Source organism: Giraffa tippelskirchi, chromosome 6 (genome assembly GCF_054371585.1).
Source record: "Giraffa tippelskirchi isolate mGirTip1 chromosome 6, T2T-mGirTip1v1.2.pri, whole genome shotgun sequence".
Taxonomy (NCBI): domain Eukaryota; kingdom Metazoa; phylum Chordata; class Mammalia; order Artiodactyla; family Giraffidae; genus Giraffa; species Giraffa tippelskirchi.
Genome location: NC_137280.1, coordinates 58,290,626 through 58,311,772, shown reverse-complemented (window position 1 = coordinate 58,311,772; position 21,147 = coordinate 58,290,626). Strand labels below are relative to the sequence as shown.

Sequence of the window (21,147 nt, the reverse complement as noted above, 5' to 3'; positions counted from 1 at the left end):
CAGTCCTGCCAAGCCTGGCCCACGCCTGGGCACCACATGTGACCTCCCCAAGTTCAGAGCAGGTAGAACTCTGCCATCTGTTTGACATAAAGACAGGATGGTCTTTCCATTCGGTACTTCACTATCAGCAGAATCAATCACAGTACAGGACATGTCATAATTAAATTAAAACATAATCATTTTTTATGGGCTGTAATGAAAAACGTTGTGAAAAAACATTTCCTATCTCCCCTGTCATTTTTCTAAAAATAGTCCATTCCAAAGGGTTTAAACGCAAAATATGTTCTGTTTGGGTGTTGGGGAGCGGGATGTGTGTGCAGAATTCTCTTTTACATCTGTGACTCCTGCAAAAATATCTGGCAGTACATTCAGTTCTGTGTCTTAAAACCTCACAGGGACAATTTAAAAATAATATTATAAATGCTCATGGTTATCATCACTTAACTAATCTAAAGCAACGAAACATTTGGCTCTTCAGTGTTCTCAGATCATCCGGAGGTAACGGCTGAATCCTGGATGCTGGTCTCACTAGAAAGACTTAAGTTTGTCAGGGGGTAAATTTCATATAAATCAAGGAGCTGTATTTTACTGGCCTTCCAGAAAGCAAAGGACAATTATAAATGAAAACCGTATGTTGATTCTCTGAATATTACATGAGTTGTGAACTCTGAAAAATCTAATAAGAATTCTTCATCTGCCCTTCAATCCTTTTCCAAATGTTAGGAATAGATAAACCCAAACTTGTTTTTGAGATACAAATTTCCTCTTTCACCATTTGCCCTGGTATGTCTAATGTGATGACTCCTGAATCCAGTGCTTTTCTGGGCTACTTTTCAGTTTTACAGTGTACATTTATATTTGTGACGTTTAAAAAATCCATTAATACATGAAATATGCAATTATGAGGAAGTAAGACTCATGTGATTGTGGACAAAAGTCTAAATTCTAACTTTCTGTTTGTACAAGTGCAGTACTGATTTTCCCTAAAATCTATTGTAATGACAAGTTTGAAGCCTGAAGTCCCCACTGTTTCAAGGCCAGCAGAGGCTGCAGGGAAGCGCAGACTTGGAGGGGGTGGGCCCACCTCCCCTGCCTCAGCCACCCACTACCCCACCACGGGGTTTGGTTGGATGCTTGCTCTAACCTCTGCCCAGCCCTGAAGGAGGCACTTGACTTCCTGTGGGTGGTCATAGTTGCTTTGCTGCTTTTGAGCCCACAGGAAAGTCAGTGGGTCTGGGCTACACCCCTGTAAGGACCAGTTGTGTCAGACTGCCGCCAGGTTCACCTGGGCACAAGGGCACAGGTCTGTGACCGACAAGGAGGATGTGGAGAGCTCCAACTGCCACCACTCCGCATGACTCTGCACCCGACTCCATACTGGTGTGTGGGCTTGGACGAGGCCCAGACTGCGAGTGGACCGGTGAGTCTGTGCATCGTTTCCCCCAGCCCCGGGAGGCCGCTTGGACTGTGTGTGACCAGGTAAGGCCGCGCATCTCGCACTTGGCCAGGTGGACCCGGAAGCTCGTGATGCACCTCAGCACCCACAGGACAACATGAAGCCTCCACCCTCGCTGCCTGCCCTGGGCCGAGGCCAGGGGAGTGCCAGGGCTGGCTGCTGAAGGTGAGACTGGAATCACACCCTGCTTCCCACTTCCCACTGCTTCACTCAGAATTCACATTAACACAGCTTTCACCCATAATTTGATTAACATGTTTTCCTAGTGCTTACTATTCTCCTGTGTTCATTCTCTCACTTGTAAATCATAAATCTTGGTATAAAGGTTTCATGTTTTTACTTACTTTGGCTCATAAGTTTGCTATGCTACCTCTATCACTCTGTAATTCATCACATCTGAAGGGCAAGTACACAGAGATCCCAACATTCCTAAAGTCAGGTCATTTCGCATGTGACAGGAGCTATTGTATCTGAAAATTAATATATTAACCATTACACACTTTAATTTCACACATTTTTTGTATGTAGTTCAAAGCATATACTTACGTCTTCATGTGTTATTGTGACGAGAAGTGTTAACCATTGCAGAATTTTTACAGATCACTAATAGCTAGATGGAAATGAATGTGTATATATATTCAATTCTATGTAGAGAACTGGAAATGGGAAATAAAAAGCATTTTGAATGGAAAGTGTTTATTGGAGAAGGAAATGGCAACCCACTCCAGTATTCTTGCCTGGAGAATCCCCATGGACACTGGACCCTGGGTCGCTGAGTCGGATATGACTGAAGCAACTTAGCAGCAGCAGCACTGAATTCTTGTGCTGCTTGTTTTGGGGGATTAAAGGATAAGCCAATTTAGCTAGCGTTCTGAAGTTGCCAAAATCTGTGGGGCTCAGCTCCTTGATGGATCCGTCTCACTAGAGGTGAGAAAGTACGTTCTTCTTCCAAACCTGATTTATCAGCAGAAGTGAGCTTCTTCGGCATATGAAATGATGACGTCTTGAAAACACAGGAGCTAAGACTCTTCTGACAGTGGCAGCAGCTGCTAGAGGAGATGCAGGCCCCTCTCACAATCCAGACTTGTCCTTGGTTCCTCCTCATGTGCCTCTCTTTCCCTAGAGCAGACTCTGACAGGGTCAGAGACTTGGTAGCTACACTGGTCAGAGTGGGGCTTCCCTTGTGGCTCAGTTGGTAAAGAATCTGCCTGCAATGCAGGAGACCTAGGTTCGATCCCTGGATTGGGAAGATCCCCTGGAGAAGGAAATAGCAACCTACTCCAGTATTCTTGCCTGGAGAATCCCATGGACAAAGGAGCCTGGCAGGCTACAGTCCATGGGGTCGCAAGAGTCAGACATGACTTAGTGAACTAAACCACCACCACCACTGTCAGGGTAGTGCCAGGGGCTGAACTGTCATCCGCCTCATTGGGTTGTTCAGGGGATTAAACGAGGTAGCAGAGGTGAGCAGCCTGCTTACAGTGGGGCTTCGCTGTGTTCTCACTTGTGGAGCAGAGTCAGCGAGCACAGTATTTCAGCCTCTTGCCATTATTCACCTCAGCCTTTGAGGTGTGAAAGCACCTCTGGACAAGAATGCCAGAGAACAGAACAGATGGGCTGGTCCCAATAAAACTTTATTTACAAAGAGAGGTGGCAGGATGAGTTCAGCCCACATTTATTTCCATCTAGTTATTAATGATCTCTAACAAGTTAAATTCTGCCTTCAGTCAGAGTTCGGCCCATGAAAAGCTACAGCGATACAAACAGCTGTGTTTAACTTATCCAGAAACGGCTGGGTAAATAACTCTCTCCCCCAATAAGATGATGATTCCTTGCTGTGGGAAGAGGGGAAACTACTCTCTCCACCCAGTTTCTCTAACGCCAATGGGAAATGTCCGCGCTCTCCTCACAGGCGTCAGCCCAGAGAGCACGATCTATGAAGGATGGCTGGCTTCACAGGAAAGCTATCTGTGTTTTCTGTTTTCAAGGGTGATTTGAACAGCTCCCAGGGACTTCCTGTGTTTTCACGGAACTGCTCTAAATCACATCCCATGATAGATGACAGGGTGAGCTCATGTAAACACGGTCGCGGCATCATGAGTAACAAAATCTCTTTCCACCAGAGGCCCTTTATCCTGCGTAAGAGACCTGTGCACGAATAGCAGCCCTGGCTTCAGTTAACCAGCTACAGCTGACTGGATGCTATAAAAAGAGCTAACAAAAACATGAACACTGCCTCTCACACCACTTGAGCCAGTGTGTCAAGGCTGCTCAGCCCTTTCCAAACACTCTGTGAATGAAGCGGCTGAGCTTGGTTCTCTCAGTTGTTTACTGAACAGCGTGTGCAGGAACCACTAAGCAGAGGTGGGGAGGGGAGGAACCACAAGGTCCATTAGCACATGGGGCCAACATTCCGACTGATCCCAGATTTAGTTCTATAACATACAGGGGGCAGAGAAAACTATCCAAAGCAAAGCTAGAGTACTCTGAGCAATTTTTTAAGCACACATACACACTTAAGAGTACTTAGTTTTATGTTGTGAAAAACTGATCATTAAATCTGAGATAAATTAATGCCTTATCAGATACTCTGAGCCTCATGGCTCAGCTAGTAAAGAACCTGTCTACCAATGCAGGAGATGCAAGAGACAATTATCGATCCCTGGGTTGGGGAGATCCCCTGGAGAAGGAAATGGCAGCCCACTCCAGTATTCTTGCTTGGAGAATTCCATAGACAGAGGAGCCTGGCAACCACAGACCACTGGGTCGCAAAGAGTCGGATACTATTGAGTGACTAACTGTCTTATCCTCTGTTGTTCCCTTCTCTTTCTGGTCTCAGTCTTTCCCAGCATCAGGGTCTTTTCCAATGAGTCACCTCTTTGCATCAGGGCCAAAGTATTGGAGTTTCAGCTTCAGAATCAGTCCTTTAAATGAATTTTCAGGGTTGATTTTCTGTAGGATTGATTGGTTTGATCTTGCTGTCCTAGGGACTCTCAAGAGTCTTCTCCAGAACCACAGTTTGAAAGTATCAATTCTTCAGCGCTCAGGCTTCTTTATGGTCCAACTCTCATATCCATCCATACATGACTACTGGAAAAACCATAGCTGTGACTATATGGACCTTTGTTGGCAAAGTGATGTCTCTGCTGTCTAGGTTTGTCATAGCTTTTCTTCCATGGAGCAAGAGTCTTAATTTCGTGGCTGCAGTCACCATCCACAGTGATTTTGGAGTCCAAGAAAATAAAATCTGTCACTGTTTTCATTTTTCCTCCATCTATTTGCCATGAAGTGATAGGACTGGATACCATGATCTTAGTTTTTTTGATGTTGGGTTTTAAGCCAGCTTTCATGTATTTTAAAAAATAATACCTCATGTAGAGTAATAAATTGCTTCTCAAGTAATTATAAAAAGGCAACATATTTATTTACATTCTTTTTGCGTAATAAGTACTAATGTGTTTTGAGAGTTTATATTCACAAAATTAAATTATGAAAAAATATAGCTTCATAAAGAGAAATTAACACCTGTTAAACTTCAGAAATGTTCACTGCACAGCCTATCATCCTTGGTGGTATTCTATTACAGTTTGCATTAATGTATGCACCCAAATGGAAACACCAGTAATTCAAGTGATTAAGATTTCAAATAAATTCAGTTTAGGTTTCCTTCAAGACTAAATAAAGCAATTAAATTGTTTTAGTTGAACTGGATGATAAGAAAAGACATCATGGATAGATATATCTCAGCTGTAGAAGATAAAAAGAAGATATTTTACTAATTTAAAAAACCCAGCTGAACCAATCAACTAGAAATGACACATGGGAGGAATTCTGATTAAAACACAAATCACAGATATAAAAGTGTGTAACTCTGTCACCTGGCACTCTCCACATTAGGACTTGCTTGTGACAGGAAGGCCCACTGAAGCCTCAAGGAGTCCTCTGAGAACTCGCACACTCTGCAGATGCTCAGTTGCCCTGTGGACCATGGATGGCACTGCTTACTTCAAGCACACAGCCTCCTGGCACCAAGCATGCACACACATGCCCTGACACACACAGGACACTCTCACCTTATAGTCTCCAACCCCACGTGGGATTGAGGACCATCCAAGGCGAATCTGGGTGCAGAGGTGACTTGTGCTAGCTTCTTTTCTGTTAATGCCATTTTTTGCACTGCAGGGTGATGCATCACAAGAGGCTCACTGAAGATCTGCTAACTGACCACTCCTCCACAGCACAGGTCTATCATCTCCCTGACCTTCTGCTAACTGACCACTCCTCTGTAGCACAGGTCCATCATCCCTCCTGACCTTCTGCTAACCGACCACTCCTCTCCAGCATGGGTCTATTGTCCCCCACGATCTTCTAAAGGAAGACAGAGGGTCTTCTGATGGCCAGAGTAATGCCTTCTCAGCACACAAGTATGTTTGCAGGGAAAGAATCTCAACTCTGTACTTTCCAAACAGAAATGAACATGAATAATAAATGACATCAAAGACATCCAATTGAGAAATCTGGCTTACATATCACTTTGCTCTGAGCCTATAAAAGTCACAAGCGCTCTTGGTTCAGACTCCCTCCAATACCAATGGAGGAAACAGTGAATGCTCTAGCTTTGTCATTATCCAACAGGAATTAAAACATAAGCTAATTTTTAAAAACTAATGTCACAGTGTAGAAACCTGATAAACAGTACTTCAGCCAGCTTGTGGGTCAACAACAGCAGAGGTTCAGTCATGCTGACAGGGTGCACCCTGACATGAAGTGGTGAGCATGGCTCTTCACCTGTGATCTTCCTCCCCAAACCTACACTGGCCTAAATATCAGGAGGACACAAAACAAGGGATATTCTACAAAACACCTAGCCAGTAATCCTCACAACTAGAAAGGTCATTATAAGAAAGCAGATCTATGACACTGACAGTCTGGAGTAGCCTAAGAAGACATATCAACTAAATGTACTATGGTCTGTGGATGGAATCCTAGAACAGAAAAAGGACATTAAGGAAAATCTGAGGAAATCTAGTAAAGTATAAGTTTCAGTTAATAATAATAGTATCACTATTGGTTCAATAACCATGAGATTGCATGATAATAATATGATATTAAAAATAGCCTGAAACTTATATAAACTTATATAATATTGTAAATCAACTATAGTTCAATTAAAAAAATAGAGGAAGCTGTGTATGGGATATGTGGGACCTCTCTTTGCAAATACAAAATTATTTTAAAATAAAAACTGTATTAAAATCAATTTTAAGAAAAGCAAAGCTAAGTGCATGCTTGTGAACTCCCATTACAGAGAATATTATTGAAGAGAAGGATCAAATAGAATAGAAGTAGTTCCATAACCTGGTGACTCAAAGCAACTATTTTAACAATCTGGTTACAATACCTTCTCTACTAAGAATCACGATGTTAGTAACTTCTCGGATTCCTAACCTTAAAATGTATAATACCAAAAAAGTTGGATTAGGCTGTGCAAAAAAAGCATCTGACAAGATCCAACACTCTTTCATGATAAAGATATTCAACAAACTAGGAATAGAAGGGAACTTCCTCAACCTGACATAGGACATACATGAAAAATCCACAACCAACATCAGACTCAATGGTGAAAGATCAAAGTTCCCCCTAAGATCAGGAACAAAATGAAAATCCCTTTTCTTGCTACTTCCTTTTAACTGTTGTACTGGAAATTGCACCCAGAGCAATTAGGTAAAAATAAGAAACAAATGACAAATATACTAGAAAGGAAGAAGTAAAATTAGTCTTCAGACTAGTTACAATAGTTGTTATTAAAAGAAAGACAGTAACATGTGTTAGGGAGGGTGTGGAGAAATCACAGCCCTGATACAGGAATATGAAATGGTGCATCTCTGGTGGCTCCTCAGAGAGTTAAACACAGAATTACCATATAACCCAGCAATACTACTCCTAGGGATATGCCCAAGAAAAATGAAAATATCTGTTCCCGGAAAGACTTCTAGAAAGATGTTCACAGAGCATCACTCATAATAGCCTGAAGTGAAAACAACCCAAATGTAAATCAGCTGATGAGTGGATAAATAAAAATTTGATATATCTATACACTGGAATATTATTCAGCCATAAGAAGGACAGAAGGCTCCAACATGGACAAACTTTGAAAACATGATGCTGAGTGAAAGACACCAGACACAGAAGTCCACACACTGTTAGGACTCCATTTACACGAAATGTCCAGAACGGGTGGAGACGTAAAGACAGAAAGCAGGGCTGCGGATGCCAGGGGCCAGGGCTGGGGGAGGTTCATGAGAGGGACTGATAATGGGCGCAGGATATGTTGGAACTAAACAGAAGTGGTGGTTGTACGACACTGTGATGAACTAAGTATCATTGAGTTGTATGCTTTAAAATGGTTGGTTTTCTGTGAATTTCACCTCAATCAAAAAAAATTTTTTTAAAGAAAAGGTGAGGTGGACACACAGAATCCATGTGTTCTAACAGGCATTCAGGGAACCGGTCCCACAGTGTGCAATTTCTCCACAGGCAGTGATGGAAACAGCCCCTCCACGTGTAAACTTCCAGGTGGCCTGAGAGGGGCTTCACGGCCACACCTCAGTCCCGGGTTTGGTCTCTGCTCCACTTTTCACCGACCCGCCCCCACCCCAGAACAGAGTACCAACTCTTCCTTCGGAAGCACCTGGAAGAAATTCCAAGTTTAAACATAAACAGACTCTGGCAGACTGTCCCCACGTTGGATGACACTAGCTACCAAATATGCTGTAGCCCTGGTACAAAGCATGTCACTGTAGGAATCCCATTTTGGCCTTTTCTGAAGAGAAGATGACATGTTAATGAGCAGAGTAAAAACTGGAATTACTTGCTTTCGAAAGATTTAAAGATAAAATTTTCCAGTGTCTTTGCTGTCACTGCAGTTTTCCACTTTTCTGCAGCTCCCAGACAGGCAGGCCTTCGCAAAACGTCTATGGTCTCCGGCACACCAGGGTCCTACTGTCGCTTCTGTGGGCGTAGACTTATGGTGCAGAGCCGCCTAGGCCATCTCCCAGTTTTCCAAGAGGCTGTGTAAGTGGTGTGATGGTCTTGGTCTCCAAGTCATGTTCTACTCTTTCTGACCGCAGGGGCTATAGTCCGCCAGGCTCCTCTGTCCATGGAGTTTTCCAGCAAGGATACTGGAGGGGTTGCCGTTTCCTTCTCCAGGGGATCTTCCCCGGAGTGTGACCCAGGGATCAAACCCACATCTCCTGCATCTCCTGTTTTGGCAGGCAGATTCTTTGCTGCTGCGCCACCAGGGAAGCCCCTGGTATGAGTGGTGAGACGTCGGGAAATGTGGCTCTTCTCTTTCCACTCCCCTACGTGTCGCCAGCCTGGTCCTCTCTGCTCCCTCTGTGTTCAGACTCCACCGCGGGGAGAGGAAAGACAGGCCAGGACACAGCGGAAGACCCCAAAGAGCAGCGGGCTGACAGTCAGGGCTACTCCAAACCCGGAGACCGGCCCAGCCAGCTGGCCCTGCATGATTCAGACCTTGTCTCTTTCATTCAAGTCATGGGTTTCTTCCTTCTCACTACGTTTCATTGAAATGTTGTTGTCATCCTTTCATCTTCTACCTGTGGGGGCTTGCTTTTATCTTGATTTCTTAACTTAGTTCTGCATTAATTGTAACAATTGCTTTAAAACTTTTCACTCATTCGCAACAGGTTCTTTTTTTCTCTTGATGAACACCCTGGGCCCAGAGCAGCTCTTACTCCTCCCTTGCTTCCTCTCTAGAAGCCCCTCTGCCTGCTGCTTTACACTGAATGAACCCCCTGCAGGGGCCCTGAGTCGTTCCTGAAGCACAGTGTCCCTGGCAATTCAGACCCACCCACCCCAAGCCTCCCCATAGGCCTCTTTAGAGGAATGATGGCTCGTGTGCTCCGCTGTGCCCACAGCCTGGTTAGTCCTGCATGAAGACAGTGACACAACCAACCATACACTGCGCCCTCAGCTCCTCACCCGCTACTGTTTCTCCCCATCCTCACAGGCTGCCTTCACGGTCCTGTACCAAAACCAATGAGTCACAGTCCTTGACCTCAGATGGTTAAACGGGAGGAGTGAAATTTAAAAACAACATGTATGGGCTAACTTTGAAAGTACTGACAAGCGCCAGTGCATGTACAACACCTGGCCGTTACCCTCACTATACAACAAGCACTGTCTAGACGCCCTTGTATCCATCCCTCTCTCTTTGTATCTGTGCAAATAAACATGAAGGTTCAGAACGTTTTCATCACTGCCAGGCCAACTGATCTGGAAGAGACCACAGGTCCTTGTTCACAGAGTCTCTCTCTTCCCAAGATGGTTTTGGAGGATACATTTGCTGCAGTTTTCTGCGGCACATGGCGTTCATCAGGCTCAAGCTAATTAGAACTTCAGGGCCAAGAAATGAGCACAACGAGGGCAAGCCTCCCAAGACTGCCAGCTGGCTGCCCCAAGTGCTCTGGGTCCAACAGCAGCTGGGAGGCAGGGCAGAACAGGTCCACGTGACAGAGGCGAACAGGGGGAGAGGGGGTGGCAAGCATGGCAGCCCAGCTGGAGTGGGAGGTCAAGTCCGGTCTCTCTGATCTCGCCCCTCTGTGCGTCTGGCTGCAGAGGCATGCGGGGCTGTTTGCATCTGCTCCCCTCTGCCCATGTTCCCCACCCCGACGCTGCCGGCTGGCACCTTGTCTCCCATGGCTCCGCTCTGTGCTGTCCTCTCAGAGCACACATTCCAGAGTGATGTCTGGCTCAAAGGAAAGTTCTAGCGTGACCACAGCACAGCTCCAGATCAAGCTGCAGGCACGAGAGGGTGGGGGTGCAGACCATCCGAGGTCTCCAGCCTCTTTAAGGAACAGAAGTTTCCAGAGAAAGGAGGTCAGGAACAGGCAGAAAATTCCACGCCTTTTATATAGGGCCACCTTGAAACCATTCTTGATCTTGATGGATAACAGGTGCTGGAAAATCACCAAGGTCAGACTAAGATGCAAACTCTGAGCTATGGATACACACACCACAGTCGTCTGACTATGAATCTGGAAAATCACTCTTGCTATCTTCATCAGGTTATGAACATTTTATTTTCCTAAATGTCTGTAATATCACTAGGCTGTTGCCATTCCTTTTGATTTTTTCCTTCAAGTGTATCACTGGTTTAATACATAAAAAAAGAACGAGGGAACTTTCATTGCTATTTCATATTATTAATAAGCTCATTAAGGATACATATACATATTCAAGGTACATGTATGCTGTAAATATAAACAGGATCAATGATATAGGTTGGTATTACAGAGTTTAAAGAACATGAACATACTGTTTTCAAATTATCCACAGCTCTGATTCTACTCTGAAACATTTAAAATTGCAACCAGCTATCTATAACCTGACACTAGACCAATAAAATGATAAAAGCTTAAAAAGGAGATAAAGGGTAGGAAAATGGATCCATTTTGTGCCATCTAGAAGAGGAGAAATGAAACTCACATAAACCATCATAAATGCCAAACGAGATACATCTAACTGAAAAATATTCAGGGATATATAAATATAGATATTTATAGTAGGCATAGTATATATAGTAGGCATAGTAGATATAGTATCTATATCTACTATATAGATATAGTAGGCACAGTATGTGTACCAGGAGGGAGTAATAAATATTCCCACATATAATCCTTACCTGCAAGGAGCTGACAACCTTCCAGCAAAGAATGACACTTCCATAACTAACTATAATACAAAGGACTACAACTGTCATAAAGCAAATAGTGTTAAGAGTGTATGCTTGGCACCAGGCATTTTATAAATCTTATTGAATCTTCAAAACAATTATACAAGACTGACAATGACGTTACTAATTGCATGGGGCTGTTAAAAAAAAATGAAGAGAGTTAAGGTTATCTATCTACCTATCTTTAACCAAGAAAATATAGCTAGTGGGTTAGCAAAGCTCAGATTCAAACCCAAGCCTGCCTACTTCCAAAATTTGCTTTTTTTTCATTCTAATACACTGATAAAGAGACTACTTCCACAGCTAACACTAGGAGAGACTTCGCAGGGCAAGTGGCATACAACCATAGTGAAGTATGCACAGGCCTCAAAAGACTGAGAAAAAGAGTTGGAGATGAGCTACTGGGAAAACACCACAGCATTAAATAACCATTTTGGTTTTTCTGCCTCAAGACAATTAAGAGAGCTTCCAGGGAAATTAAGAAAAAGAAATAAGATGCATCCACATTGAAAATGAAGAAGTAAAACTATCTTTATTCAAAGACTACATGATTTTATGTATGAAAAATCCTAAGGAAACCACTAAAAAGCTGAGATTAGAGGGTTTATTTAAGACTCATGAACACAGAGCTAATGATTAAGAGAAGACTTGAATTTACTGAGAGAGCACAGGTAAGTAAGGAGAACCTAAGGAATGGGCTGTGACATCATTTATGAGGAGACATTAAGAAAATGATGCTCTGCTCACAATAAAAATACTCAAACCATTGAAGAGGAGTGATTCCAATTTTTCTACAATATGAAGAAATAAAGTACAAGTAACAATAACAACCTATGAAAATGTGTTGCTGCGCAGGTCGATCCATACAGTCACTGCAGACTGGTGGGGTGTGGGGGACACAGAAGAGCACGTGGAGTGGCCTATTCGTCCTGGTGAGGAGGAGCTGTCATCCTCCCTTTGTGCTCTCTCCCTGTGGACATGCATGATTTGCTATTCTGGAGGAACTCCATGCCACTCTGTCTTGATACACACAAGAAGAAAGAAAAATGGTACCTATCTCGGGAGCAAGAGACAGAATGCCTGCACTGTAGTTCTCTTGTGCCATTGAATACTTAGCATTCTCATTCCCTTCTGCATCAAGAAGACCTTGCTATCAAAACCTGTCCATGTTCCTCACATCCCACCCTCTTCCATGCCCAGGGAGCTAGCTTCCACCCTCCTCTCACCCCCTCCGCAACTCCCGTGCATAAGTCACCCAGAACTTCACGTGGCGTCATCTGTCACCTTGTCAGGCATCTCTGCAGGATCAGGTCAGCTGCCCTTTATCACCGGAGGCACCGCCCCACAATGGAGTCCTGCCACAACCAGCCCTTCCCCTCCAGGCTGCTCTGTGCTCCCTTGTCCACCCATCCTCCAGTGCTACAGGACCTGAAGTCTTGACGCCAATGTTTTCCTTCCTTGGTGTCTGCTATGCCCCCAGTGTGCTCGCATCCACTGCCCTGGCTTTAGACAGTCTCCACCTGTGACAGAACAGCTCTGAAGGTGTAAAGGGAGGAGGGCCGAGGGCATCTCGCTCTGTCTCCAGGCCCCAGGACCTCTGAAATCTGGCACCATGGACAAATGTACTCTTCAGTTAGCCACACACGAATGCACATACAAATACACAGACTGGCAAGCTAGAGCCTAAAAATCCCTCAATACTTACCTCCAAGCTAAAGTCTTCCCTGATTGTGGAATCTGTTTATCCAGACTGTTCACCTGACACCCTTTCCTGGATGCCTCAAAGGAATCTCAAACTGAATAGGCCACAAACTGAATCTGCCTGAGAAGCACTCTTAGTATTTCCTTCTGCCTTACCACCCCCAACCCTCCATCCAGTCACACGCACATGAGAAGTGTCTCCATTTCCCCGTGGCGCCGTGTGAGATGGGAGACTGCTCTGTGCTGGGCCTGGCAGGAGCTTTCTTGGGGCCTCTCTGCTTCCATTAGGGCCGTGCTCCACGTCCTCTCATTCCCAAACCACTTCCATCCCACAGCTGACGTGTCTGTCAGACAGGCACACCCGTGGCCCACACTCGCTTGCCACTCTGCCACCTCCTTCCTGTTTGGAGCTCTCGAAGGCCCCCCTGCCCTCCCGTGGGTACTTCTCTTTCATCTCTTTTTCATCTAACATCCTCTGAGCTTTCCAGTGTCACTTAAGTAGCACTGCCTCAGAACACGGACCTTCGATCCCCAAACTAAATTCTGTCGACTCGTTGTCTCTCAGAGTATCCATTTGTTCTCACCAGAGCACTGAGCACAACTTAAAACCATAAATGTCTTTGCTTTCAATTGGTTTGTGTGGGACTCCCTCACCAGACAATGCTCCGTGAGCACAGGACAATGCCTGGTTTTGTCAACTATGTAGAACCAGAACCCAACCCAGGACCAGAGGAAGTGAAAAGAGGAAGAAATGTAAGCCAAGAGACTTAAGTAAGGGTCAAAAGATGAAAAGAGAATAAAACATCAAAGTAGAGAGAAAGGAAAAAGTTTTTCTTTCCTGAGTTCAGTTCAATGAATTTCCATGAAACTAAAATGCAACTTATGGAGAAGGAAATGGCAACCCACTCCAGCATTCTTGCCTGGAGAATCCCATGGACAGAGGAACCTGGCGGGCTACTGTCCTTGAGGTCACAAAGAGTTGGACATGACTGAGCAAAACACAACATTAGTTCAGATCAGTCACTCATTGTGTCTGACTCTGCGACTCCATGAACTGCAGCATGCCAGACTTCCCTCCATCACCAACTTCCGGAGCTTGCTCAAACTCATGTCCATCGAGTTAGTGATGCCATCCAAACATCTCATTCTCTGTTGTCCCCTTCTCCTCCGCCCTCAATGTTTCCCAGCATCAGGGTCTTTTCCAATGAGTCAGTTCTTCCCATGAGGTGGCCAAAGTATTGGAGATTCAGCTTCAGCATCAGTCCTTCCAATGAATATTCAGGACTGACTTTCTTTAGGATTGACTCGTTTGATCTCCTTAGAGTCCAATGGACTCTCAAGAGTCTTCTCCAACACTGCAGTTCAAAAGCATCAATTCTTTGGCACTCAGCTTTCTTTATGGTCCAACTCTCACACCCATACATGACTACTGGAAAAACCATAGCTTTGACTAGATGGATGTTTGTTGGCAAAGTAATGTCTCTGCTTTTTAATATGCTGTGTACGTTGGTCATAGCTTTTCTTCCAAGGAGTAAGCATCTTTTAATTTCATGGCTGCAGTCACCATCTGCAGTGATTTCTGGAGCCCCCCCAAAATAAAGTCTGTCGCTGTTTCCATTGTTTCCCCATCTATTTGCCATGAAGTGATGGGACTGGATGCCATGATCATTGTTTTTTGAATGTTGAGTTTTAAGCCAGCTTTTTTACTCTCCTCTTTTACTTTCAAATCAAGAGGAGGCTCTTTAGTTCTTCTTCACTTTCTGCCATAAGGTTGGTGTCATCTGCATATCTGAGGTTATTGATATTTCTCCTGGCAATCTTGATTCCAGCTTGTGCTTCATCCAGCCCAGCATTTCACATGATGTACTCTGCATAGACGTTAATCAGGGTGACAATATACAGCCTTGATGTACTCCTTCCCCAATCTGGAACCAGTGTGTTGTTCCATGTCCAGTTCTGACTGTTGCTTCTTGACCTGAATACAGATTTCTCAGGAGGCAGGTCAGGTGGTCTGTATTCCCATCTCTTTAAGAATTTTCCAGAGTTTGTTGGAAATCCACAGAGTCAAAGGCTTTGGTATAGTCAATAGGGCAAAAGTAGATGTTTTTCTGGAACTCTCTTGCTTTTTTGATGATCCAACAGATGTTGGCAATTTGCTCTCTGGTTCCTCTGTCTTTTCTAAATCCAGCTTGAACATCTGGAAGTTCACGGTTCACATACTGTTGAAAGCTGGCTTGGAGAATTTTGAGCATTACTTTGCTAGCATGAGATGAGTGCAATTGTTTGGTAAATTGAACATGCTTTGGCATTGCCTTTCTCTGGGATTGGAATGAAAACTGACCTTTCCAGTCCCGTGGCCACTGTTGAGTTTTCCAAATTTGCTGGCATATTGAGTGCAGCACCTTCACAGCAACATCTTTTAGGATCTGAAAGAGTGCAACTGGGATTCCATCACCTCCACTAGCTTTGTTCATAGTGATGCTTACTAAGGCCCACTTGACTTCGCATTCCAGGATGTCTGGCTCTAGGTGAGTGATCCCACCATCATGGTTATCTGGGTCATGATGATCTTTTTTGTACAGATCTTCTGTGTATTCCTGCCACCTCTTCTTAGTATCGTCTGCTTCTGTTAGGTCCATACCATTTCTGTCCTTTATTGTGCCCACCTTTGCATGAAATGTTCCCTTGTATCTCCAATTTTCTTGAAGAGATCTGTAGTCTTTCCCATTTTATTGTTTTCCTCTATTTCTCTGCATTGATCAGTGAGGAAGGCTTTCTAATCTCTTGCTATTCTTTGGAACTCTGCATTCAGATGGGTATATCGTTCCTTTTCTCTTTTGCCTTTAGCTTCTCTTCTTTTCTCAGCTATTTGTAAGGCCTCATTAAACAACCATTTTGCCTTTCTGCATTTCTTTTTCTTGGGGATGGTCTTGATCCTTGCCTCTTGTACAGTGTAACGAACCTCAGTCCATAGTTCTTCGGGCACTCTGTCTATCAGATCTAATCCCCCAAAACAGTTAAATACGAAGGGTCTGTCCCTCCAGGCTTTCCTCCAAATGCAAGACCATTGAGCAAGTTGTATGAACGCCCTCACAAAAGACTAACTCTTCCGCAATAAATGTTTCTGCAGTGACAGGCTAGAAACAGCGTGTGTCTCTGAGGGATAAAATTCTGTCCCTAAATTAAGCGTCTCAAGGAAAAAGAAAGTGATGGTTTCAGAAAGGGAGGAAGAAAGTTGATCACTATGGACAGGGAGCAGGATGGTCTAGATGCCACTCTGCCAGGAGGGGGTTGTGGCAGGCAGCCCACTTCTGCGCTCTCTGCCACAGTTCCCTCCAATAGAAACTCGTGCTCCCTCTGGGCTAAAAAGCCTGTGGTCTGATTAGTCATGCATTTACCTAGCACTCATCTAACATGCAGTGTGTCCAGGTAAAGGTGTGTTCTGGCGCTGAACAGACTTCCTGCTTACTGTTTAGGGAGTGCTTCAGGTCTGGCTTCTGTTACTTTTGATTGAATGATTTATAAAACTGAAGTTCATGTGGCTTACTCTGATATACAACACCTTGAGAAACCAAGTAGAAATGTTTTCTTTAATAGCATGAGTTAAAAGAAGTCATCCAGAAGAACAATGGACAACAGACTCTTACATATGAGGTTTCTGAAATCTAACGTATACTTTTGCTAATGTTTCACAGCTCAGAGAACAAATCTATCTGACCCTCTTCAGGACTGGCAGGCCTCAAATAAATTTCTCTTAATTTCAAAGGTGACAAAAATTGGGCTGTCTGCCATCAGAAGCTAAGCTGTGACTGATATCATAAAAGTGACACGGCTAGAGTGCTGGGAGCAGACTGAGACGAAATGCGGTCAAGGTGCCAAGTTAGACGTAACAGTCATCACAATGTTTCCTTGGAGGGGCATCTAACCTGGTTGGGCAGGAAGGGAGAATCACTGTAGCAAGAGTCCCAGAAAACAGACTTGCTTCTTTTATGCACAGGCACAGGCCTCAATTTACTCTGACATGGCAATTTCTGGCTGTACGGAAACACATGGTGATCAGAGAAGACTTCAGTTCACTGCTGGAGCAGAGGTGCTTGGGGAAAAGCAGGTGAGCTAACTCAGGGGAGCGGTCCTCACTGTTCAGTCTCCCTGTTATGTCTTCCGTGCTTGGGCCTCTGGACAAGACTGACTCCATGCACTGCACGGCTGCCCGAAGTTATCAGCAGGCAGGAAGTTACAGGTAGAAATCGCTGATAGAAAAGACCATTCCGGGCAATATGCCTAAGTCTTCTGAGAGTGTCTCCCCTCATATTGTGTTGCATATGCAGATGTGAAGGTTCACGCCAGGACACACGCTGCTGAGTGACTCTCAAGGACATGCCTTATACACACCAGCAGAGAATTAGTAGAGGGCTAAGGGTCTTGTTCCTTCTATATTAATTGGATTTGTATACTGGAGAACCTGATCATTATTATAGCAAATGAATCTAGAAAATACTAATTATGGATTATACAGTAAGACTTTTCTGTGCCCCAAAGACATTTCAGAAGCCTTGTCTCCCACCCCAGGCCAAATGATACGACCTTCATCCAGAAGGTCCACTCTTCCTCATGGTGCACAGTCTACTCAGGTCCCGTGCAGGCTTTCCAGGGTGACTGGCCCCTGGCCAGCTAGCATCTAAACAGAGCCTGCTTCTTCCCTTTCTTTCAGCTCCAGTATTCTCTATAACTGTCACGTGGGGATTCTATATCTCATGATGGTTTTCTTTCATCCACGTATAACTGTCAGCAAATCAATCTCCAAGGCCCAGTGTTTTCATCTGTGAAATAGGTTACTGTCCTCCAGCCTCTGTTTACAATCTCACATGTGCTACAAGAAGTCCCCATGCCCAGTGATGCATATTCATTACATCTGAATAACTCAGTGTTGCTTTCTTATTTCTGAGCTTTATGCCTACCCTGCCTTCAATCCACTGTCAGCACAGCCTCAGTCAATATATGCTGGGCGTGTTATAAGGCACAAACCCAAAGTACTCACAAGCCAACCACTGGCCGTGGTTTACCTTCTAACTTCTTCTCTTTGCTCAACAGGTAAAACAGGGCTCAGTGCAGAGCTGGCGGGGGGTGGGGGCAGCATCCAAGGAGCTGGCTGCTCACTGCCAGCTCATCTGGTCCTCTCGCCACTACCTCAGCTCCTGCGGAGCCCACCTCATGGAAGCGGTGCTCTGCGGGCCTCAGGATCTCCTCCTCAAAGCCCAGCACAGTCATAGATCGCATAAGTAGCCAAGCAAGACAAAACCTTTGTCTAATCTGTATAACTGTCTCAGGTAGTTTTGTTTAGAAGGACACAATTTTAAGTCTAGCACAAAACTGGTTGACAGCTACAAGTGTGTTAAAGATCTAAAGACGGATATATTGGTTTCACACATACATATTCCAAACAGAATAAACATAAACTTTTCTACAATTCCACAAGAAATATTCTGTAACTCTGCACCTAAAAGGACTTTGTGAAATTCATGGTCCTTCAAAGTAAGCTGCAGTCCACTGGAAGGGGACTGACAGGTAACAGCGCAGTGCTTCCTGCTGCTCCTTCTGAGTAACATCAGAAGGCACCGTAAGGACCGGATGGCTGTGACTTATTATTCATCAACATGCGTTTCTCGAACAGTAGAGGGACAAAATGACTGACTGTTAGATAAACTGGTATCTATGCTTTTAATTTCTATTCTTTTATAAATCTGTCTCACTGCTTTGAGGGCAATTTAACATAGAATGATAACCTCAGAAGGGTCTGACAAGGATACAGAAACTCTTACTCAACCATGTGTCTAGAGCTACCTGAAAAAACACAACCAGGAAGAGTCTAAATGTGAGTAGAAAGATGCCACTCCCACCATCTGTTGGAGCAAAGCGCTATGAATCACAGGTCTGCCCTTGCTCCCACAGCTGTCAAGCTACACGGGGCACCAAGGCAGCCACTACCCACAGGAGGCTACCTAAAATGACTTAGTTAAACTTCAGTGAAATTATAAATGTAGTTGCTCAGCCCCAGCAGCCGTACTGCCTGCGTGGTCAGTGGCTGCCACACGGGCGAGGGCAGTGAGCAGCATCCACACCACTCACAGATCCTGTGGCAATACTGATGCTGACTCAAGAGCCCCATTTGAGAGCCACAGACCCACCAGCTGCCATTTCTTTATCCCGGTTTCTAAGACATAAAACTTGACAGCTGTTGCCATGGTCTTTTTAATGTTGCCTTGGCTCTTTTAGAACAATACCAATCATGCTTGTATGACTTTCAATAACATGAACTATCAAAGGTAAAAGTAAATGTGACTAACTTTTCTACTAGGTCTATTTAGATAAATTGGAGAAGGAAATGGCAACCCACTCCAGTATTCTTGCCTGGAAAATTTCATGGACAAAGGAGCCTGGTAGGCTACAGTTCGCAGGGTCACAAAGAGTCAGCCACAACCGAGTGACTGAGCACATTTAGATAACTATAGGTGGACAAAATCCTCTGTCACACCAGGTGTCCCAAATTTTGATGTAAGTGAAAACCAACTAAAGAAAAACCACCCCTGTGCGTGGTGATGAAACTGCTCTGAGAAGAGCGTCCCCTCTGTGCAGATGCGCGTGTGCCCGGCACCGTGTCCATCACTCACCGTGCTCTGGGTGGGTCTGTGCTGTCTGCCTGCTGGCCTCTGCAGGGCAGGGAGTACACTCTCTGCACCACCACTCGCACGCCCACTCCCGTCCAGGCGGCAGCTCCGTGGCTCTCGACTGCATCCAGCAGAGAATCCCTCAGGGGAGCTCGGCTGGGGATGAAAGGCTCCGCTTGTTCAGGATGGAGGGTCTGGTCTGTGCCCACCACAGCGTGACTATCACACAGAACCTGATGAGACATACAAAAGGAACACTTGCAATCTGACTCATGAGGGCATGCACCATACCGAATGTGGCAGCCGGTGTGACTGTAGGACGCTCAAGGAATGACAAGGACAAACGCACACCCGCAGCTCGGGGCTCCCATCTGCGAGTCACCTGTGTGGCCATGGCAAGCTGAGGAGCACAGACCATCTCAGGGGTTTGAGAACATGCAGAAAGGACTCCTATTAAAATACCTCATGGTAATTTTAAAAGTTTTCTTCTATGAGGTAACAATCTCAAAGCACAAACTACAAAACAAAACGAAAGAAGGACTAGGGTTACTGTGAAGTGCCAGCACTCTGCATACTCCTGTGAACCACAGGAGATGCCTCAACAATCCTGGTAAACACCTTCACAAGAGGACAGTACCTCTAGAAGACTCTGTGCCCCTGCATCCCAGCACTGTTCTCTACATCCTGTGCTTGCGTTAACAAACATGTGACCCTCACAACCCAAGGAGGCAGGCTGCACCGTCACCACCATTATACAGACAGGCATGCTGAGACAGGAGCTGAGCATCCTGCCCAAGATCACCAGCAGGAAGTGGCTGAGGCAGGACTCAAGCTCAGCACTGAGGTCCATAGTCCGCACTCTCGACACTAAGCTCTCTGGCAGCTACCCTGGCGCAGATGGCAGACAAAGACACATCTCATGAATTTAACATCACACACATGTTTGAAACTGTATGTTAAAGCAGTAATGCACGTTGGGCCATATACTGTACATCTGCTAAATTAAATTGATTAAAGGGAGATTTCACATAATTCCCTCCAGACACATGTTCTGATAGTCAAAGGGAGGCCCTGTTTGATTCCACACATACAAAGCAGGATGAAAGTCCATTTGCTTTTCTTTCTCGTTTCCCCTCATGTGGTCACCCTCAAAATTCCCCTCAGTGCTGATGCGGGGAGCCAGGCGACCCTGAGGTAGCTGCGCTGGAGTCAGACATGTGGAGCCCACAGCACCCCAGGAGTGTCCTCTTGCCCATTGCTAGTGTGGCTTAGCACTCCCCAAGTTCATCATCATGGGTAGTCATGGCTCAGGGTCACTAACATTCCAAAAAGCAATCTTCAGTGTGTAACCTCAAGTTTATGCAACCCTCTTTATCCCCAGGGTTACAAACATTGTGAAAAAGAAAAAGATGATTTTTTAAAATAAATAAAAGAGGCCTAAGTAAGCCCTTAGGCAGTTATGACAACAGAAAAAAAAAACCCATATTTTAACAAATTAGAGTAAATATGACATATTATATGTGTTGAATACTGGAAGAAGACCAAAGGAAAACACTTCTATAAATTCCTGG

At 44.8% G+C, this 21,147-nt stretch overlaps 1 protein-coding gene and 1 long non-coding RNA gene across 8 annotated transcripts in view; one reads left to right on the top strand and one right to left on the bottom strand.

Annotated features, from left to right (window-relative positions):
• Positions 1-21,147, bottom strand: part of SPIDR (scaffold protein involved in DNA repair) — a 274,921-nt gene that overhangs the window by 77,030 nt on the left and 176,744 nt on the right. For all 7 annotated transcript variants that reach the window (XM_081498011.1, XM_081498004.1, XM_081498005.1 and 4 more), the window contains one exon: positions 19,580-19,809. In XM_081498011.1, coding sequence (XP_081354137.1) covers positions 19,580-19,809 — 230 coding nt within the window. The remainder of the gene's footprint in view (positions 1-19,579; positions 19,810-21,147) is intronic.
• LOC145509373 (uncharacterized) lies at positions 1,230-20,984 on the top strand. The gene is made up of 2 exons (XR_014056068.1): positions 1,230-1,420; positions 16,909-20,984. It is a non-coding gene; the product is annotated as an uncharacterized LOC145509373 (long non-coding RNA).